The sequence below is a fragment of the Chinchilla lanigera genome, unplaced genomic scaffold (genome assembly GCF_000276665.1).
Source record: "Chinchilla lanigera isolate Chin_1 unplaced genomic scaffold, ChiLan1.0 scaffold00183, whole genome shotgun sequence".
Lineage (NCBI taxonomy): Eukaryota > Metazoa > Chordata > Mammalia > Rodentia > Chinchillidae > Chinchilla > Chinchilla lanigera.
This window is the reverse complement of record NW_004955584.1, coordinates 1168805-1174825: the sequence shown is the minus strand read 5'-3', so window position 1 is coordinate 1174825 and position 6021 is coordinate 1168805. Positions and strand designations below refer to the sequence as shown.

Genomic DNA, 6021 nt, shown 5'->3' with positions numbered 1-6021 from the left:
ACCCTAACCCAACACCCTAACCCAACACCCTAACCCTAACCCTAACCCTAACCCTAACCCAACACCCTAACACCCTAACACCCAAACCCCAAACCCTAACCGTGACGCCCAAAATTAAAGAAGGAAAGGTTTATTTGAGTTACGATTTCTGGACGTTTCAGCCCATATTTGGCAGGTTACAAGGGAGAGTGGCACATGTCAGAGGACTACAGCTCATGGCGGCCGAACACAGCAAACCAACAAGCACAAAAGGGAGGAATAGCGGCAAGCAGCCTCCTCCTCTCCCTTACATATGCAAAGTATCCGCCCCAGGGTTGGTGTAGCTCTCACACCCACAATCAATCAGACTCTGAAAGCCTGCCTCATGACCGCATGAGGCTTTGGGGGGACACACAGACACAAACCCTAACAGCATCCCTTTGCGACCTCTCTCCCTCTTGCCACCTGCTCTACTACGCCCTCCGAAGTATCTCTGCCCTGGCCATCTCTGGGCTGCCCCTGTCCCTGGCCGGTATCTGTCTCTATCTCTCCCGCTCGGCATCTCTATCCTGGTTGGGTCCAACGCTCTAGCTTTTCAAATTCAAGCTGGTTGCGGTGCAGCCTGGAGACTAAAAGGTCAGTTTTCTGATTACCATGGAGACGCTCTGGCCCACTCACTGCCGGGTATACAGACGCGTCTCCCATCGCGGCGCACGCGCACAGACACTTCGCCGACTACATGTCCCAGAAAGCACGGCGCAGAATCTCTGAGCTCCGTATCCCGAAGATGGCGAAGGAGAAACCCCTCCCCGGAAGGCGGTTACCATACAGACGACGAGGCTGACGGCATACTTGTGAGGGCCATGATTGGTGCGAAACACAAACACTGCAAATCCCAGGAAGGACCGCCGTCAGTTGCCCCCTAAGAAGCTTGCGTAGGTCGACGGGGGCGGGACCCTTGCATTGGAGGCGGAGAGCGTGGAAGAGACAGCCTGGAGCGCGTCCTGACCCTTGCAGCCACCGCTAACCCAGGGGGCGGGACAACGGGGGAAGGGGAGGGTCGCTTGAGTGGGCGCGGAGCATCTTGGGAGACGTAGTCCGCTGCCGACGGAGCACAGCGAGCGCGCATGCTCGTAAATGAAGCGTGCCCCGCTGAGCGCTGGCCGCTAAGGTGAGGGCGGGGGCTTTCCCCTCGGGAAGGTTTGGGAAGGGCTGGGAGGAGAGGGTGGACTCGGAGGCTCCTGCTGCCGGGAGAGCCCGTGAGAGCGCGTTCTCGCAGAAGGCGGGCCTCGCGCGTAGCTTGTCAGTCACTGCTTATTGCCACGACGACAGGCTCCGGAAGACCCGCCCATGGTTGCTATGGCGGCGCCAGAGGCCCGAGCCAGAAGCTGTAGACCAAGGCTTCTGGGAAATGTATTTCCGGAACTCTCGCCCCGACTGGCCGGCTTGAGGGTGACCCAAGTTTCTCCTAGGTTTTCAAATCGACCTGTAATCTTGAAGAATGAGGTTTTACCCTTGCTATCAGGCAGCCCTCGAAGTCGATGACACCGGAGGGCGGATGACTGCTGTGCCATCCTATTAATATACTCAGACTGTCACGAAGGCCGTGCTAGGAGGGAGGAGGCAGCCCCATTTGCAGATGGGAAAACTGCGGTTCAGAGGCGCAGCGGCCTGAAACGGGCGGGATCAGAATCTTGAGCTATCCTTGCAGACTCCTGGCCCAGAGGTCCTCACCCCCACCTCAGGGACCTGAGGAGCATTTTGTGGCATGAAGAGTTGGGCTTGGGTGGGGGCACTTGGTAGGGTCACACAGGTTAGGATGGGGGACCGGATGGCATGAAAGTGGCCCTGGGGCCAGGCTAGGAGTGAATGATAGTGGGGCCTGGATGAGGGGTCAAGTCTGAGAGAGATGCAGCAGGAGCATTGAAAGTTCACTGACTGGCTGGTGCTGGGAACAGGAGGCAGCAGTGGCGCTGATAACAGGTTGTAGGTGGCACAGGTGCCATCCACCAAGTAAAGGGAGAGCTGAGGGCAAGGATGAAGTTACTTTAAAAAAAAAAAAAAAATGAGGTTACTAATTTTTTTTGGTTTTTTTTTTGGTATTTTTCCGGTACCGGGAATCAAACTCACGACCTCTCGCTTGCCAGGCAGGCGCTGTGCCGCTGGAGGTTACTACTATTGAACAGCAGGATATAGTACAGAGAGGTGTTATCTAAGAAACAGCCTGGCTGTTTTATTGTTGGTTTGGTTTGGTTCAGTTCAGTTCAACTGGGTTGTTTGTTTTTTTGAGACAGGGTCTCCCTACAATCTTCCTGCCTCAGCCTCCAGAGTGCTGGGATTACAGGACTTCTACACCATGCCCAGCTTTTAGCAGGCTGTATTGAGCGGGGTGCACAGGCCAGTCTGGAGAAAAGGGCAGGAGAACAGTCTCTGGGGTGTAATCTCTGTCTCGGTGTCCTCATCTGCCTTCCATGTGGGGGCGGTTCTGAGGATTGAACAGCGCAGCATACAGTGCATCCTCAAGATGCATTCACTGCCAGTCTCCTTACTGCAGCAGCCTCATTCTGTTCCTTCGCTAGGTACAGACACTGACCTTGCAGACCTGACCTGGTGATCCTGATGAGGCCCAGCATGCTAGGACCCCAAGAAGATGATGAACCTGTCGTGGTGAAGCTGGAGGACTCTGGGGAAGAGGAAGAGGCGGCCCTGTGGGACCTGGCACCTGAGGCTGCCCGCCTGCGCTTTCGGGGATTTTGCTATGAGGACGCAGTGGGTCCCCAAGAGGCCCTGGCCCAGCTTCGAGAGCTATGTCATCAGTGGCTTCAGCCAGAGCTGCACTCTAAAGAGCAGATGATGGAGCTCCTGGTGCTGGAGCAGTTCCTGGGTGTGCTGCCCCCTGAGATTCAGGCCCACGTGCAGGAGCAGCAGCCAAGTAGCCCTGAAGAGGCTGCTGCCTTAGTCGACAGGCTCCGGTGGGAGCTGGGCAGGCCTCGGAGATGGGTGAGTCAGTGGCCTGCCTGGAAGGTCAGGGCTAGAGCATTGTCTTGCTTTGCCTTACACTGGAGACTGCTGTGTTCAGATGCGCATGCGGGTACACACACACACACACACACACACACACACAGACTACAGAAGTGGCCACCTACACCAGAGACCCTGTGTGAGGCTGCTCAGGGCAGGAGGGTTCTCCACAGCCCATTCCTGCATTAGCTGAAATTTTCTGTATATATGGGCTGCAGGGTAAGGGGAGAGAGGGAGGGCACTATGCAGCTCTAGGTGTCAGTAACGGAGAGTACCCACAAGTGGTCCTTTTGCTCCTTGCTCCAGGCCTACAAGAGACAGGATTTTTTTTTTTTTTTTTTTTTGCCTTTTTGAGACACAGTCTTGATATGCAGTTCAGGCTAGGCTTGAGCTCACTTTGTAGCCTAGGCTGTTCTCAAACTTGCAACAATTCTCCTGCCTCAGCCTCCCAAGTGCTGGGATTACAGGCTTGTGCCACCGTGCCTGGCTGAGAGGTACGATTCTGAAGAATCTTGTCAGTCAGTATTGACCAGGCCGATTCGGGTCCTACAATGGAGTGGTGCCCATGAGCCCACCCCATTTGTGCCCAGTCCCACTCTCTGCTTGGTGGGGGCATCTCCCCAGGTCACAGTCCAGGTGCAGGGCCAGGAGGTCCTGTCAGAGAAGATGGAGCCTTCCAGCTTCCAGCCTCCACCTCAAGCCAAGCCTCAAACTCCAGACCCTGGACCTGAGACACCTCCTGGGGCTGTGCAGCAATTGCCGCTGGGCTTTCAGGTGAAAGAGGAGCCAGAGGTTACAGAGAAGCCAGGTGAGGCCAGGCAAAGGGGGCTGGGCCTGCGGGACGAAATGGTTTCCATGTGCCCTTGGCCTCACCTCCCACCCAGTCAGGTTTCCCTTCCAGTGCAACCATCTCTGTCCCTTACAAGCTACAGCCCCATTTCCACAACTCTCCCCATCTTCTACAGACCACTCTCTGCCATGAACCCCGTGGCTCCTCCCAGCCGCCCTAACCCTCCTGAGAGTCACGCATATGTGTCCCACACCTGTGGACTCTAGGATTTACTTGTATCAGATCAGTGAGGGGCATGCATTGGCAGCTAGGGAGCCCGCTGGTGTCCAGGTAGGTGCTGCTGTGGCAGGATCCTGCAGCTCTAGGGGTATGCCCTCTGCCTGCACCCACCCCCACAAGCAACCATTCTTGGGTGCACATACACACATGGCCCTGCTGGGTGCACAGGGCTGTAGAGGCTCAACCTCGGCCCACCCCGGCCCTCAGAAGCCTGCTCCCTGGGCTTCTAATGTCCTCTCCTTTACTCCATGCCCACTCAAGGCTCTCAGCTGGCCCACCTTGCCCTCTCCAGCCCTCAACTCTCACCCAGGTTTCCCTCTTGCCCGGGTTAGCACCTGGATGTTGGCGCCTGTCGTACCACTGAGAAGAGCGCTGGGGTGGGAATGTTCTCAGGCTATCTGACCCCACTTTCTCTCCCTAGAGTTGCTGGAGTCTGGGCTTTTACCTGCACCCACTCTCCTACCTGAGGAGGCCCAGGTGAGCCCCACACAGGATGTGACCCATCCCCTGCCCCAAGCCTCCACAGCGGGTACCATAGGTCCTTCCCTGTGCCCACCTGGCGGATGAGCTATGACCACTGTGGTTTCAGGGCTACAGGACTGTGCTGGAGCTGACCTCCTGGCACAGTGACACTGGGCGTGAGGGGCCCTCCTGGAGGGAGCAGCCTCGGGCCCTGTGGCATGAGGAAGCTGGGGGCCTCTTCTCCCCAGGTGAGTCAAACGAGCCATGGGGGATCTGGGCTCCCACGTTCATCCACCCCGCTCCTGGCCCAAACAGGCTGCCCTCTCCAGGCCAAACTAGACCACTCTCTGCCAGGGACCCCATGGCTCCTCCCAGCCACCCTAACCCTCCTGAGAGTCAAGCTGATGTTTCCCACACCTGCATCCTCTCCCAGTCCTGGCATCCTAGGTTCTGTTGGTCAGGTGTCAGGGCAGAGAAGGTCTGGTTGTGGCAGGAAGAGCAGGTTAGTAGGCAGAACACAAGGGGCCTTGACACAGCAGAGGGACCTGGCAAAGACAAACCGGGATCCTGCCCAGGATCTCCTAAAAAAGATTATATTGACTATTGTGGTTAGAGGGTGCAGCTCAGTAGTAGAGTGTGAGGGCCTGGGTTCGATTGCCGGCACACACAGAAAGATTGGCTACTGATATCATAACCATCACTGTGATGTCCACACAACAGAATCACTTTTTTTCTTCTTTTTTTTTTTTTGGTCTTTTTGAGACAAGGTCTCGCTGTGCAGTTCAAGCTGGCCTTCAGCTCACTTTGTAGCCCAGGCTGGTCTCGAACTTGCAAAGATCCTGCCTCAGCCTCCCAAGTGCTGGGATTACAGGCCTGTGCCACCACGCCTGGCTCTCAGTCTTTTTTAATTATTCTTTTTTCTTTTTATTTTACTGTGTCTTCTTGGTGTAATCTCCAGACTTCCTTTCTCCAGCCTCTGCCTCTCAGTTGCCTTTGTTGACACCTCCGGGCCACACTCAATCTCTTGACTGGAATGTGCAAGGTGGGTGTGGCTGGCCCCACATCCCACCTGCAGAACAGGCCTCTGTGTTGGTCACACACAGGTCTGGGGCCCTGTGCACAGGCTCACGCTCCCCGGAGCCTGTGTGCAGGTGTGCCCCAGGTGAAGCCCAGGAGCCTGATGGCCCTGCCCCATCTCTTTCTTCTGGCCTTGCCACCTGCCCACTTTTGTCCTGGCGCCCACCCTGTCCTTGACTTAAGCAGACAAGGTAAGTCTTTTCACACGCTCCGGCCTTCCTCCTTACCCTGGGCTCTGTCCCACCGTTCCCCGGGGAAGCCTGCACTGATGGAGGCCCTGCTCCCTGGCTCCACTTGGGTCCCGACAAAGGGCCCTCTCAGGAGGGGATCCCTCCTTGCAGGCTTTGCGATCCAGACAGACAGCGACTCCGCGGGGCTGGCCGCGCTGAGCCCGCACCTCCACGTCCCCTGGG

General features: G+C 56.7%; 1 protein-coding gene across 1 annotated transcript in view; it reads left to right on the top strand.

Annotated features, from left to right (window-relative positions):
• Positions 1–391: 391 nt before the first annotated feature.
• Positions 392–6021, top strand: part of Mzf1 (myeloid zinc finger 1) — a gene marked incomplete in the record, with an annotated part of 7007 nt that continues 1377 nt past the window's right edge. The window contains 6 exon segments of the mRNA XM_013509855.1: positions 392–1150; positions 2559–2979; positions 3625–3808; positions 4491–4546; positions 4659–4779; positions 5950–6021. Coding sequence (XP_013365309.1) covers positions 2599–2979; positions 3625–3808; positions 4491–4546; positions 4659–4779; positions 5950–6021 — 814 coding nt within the window.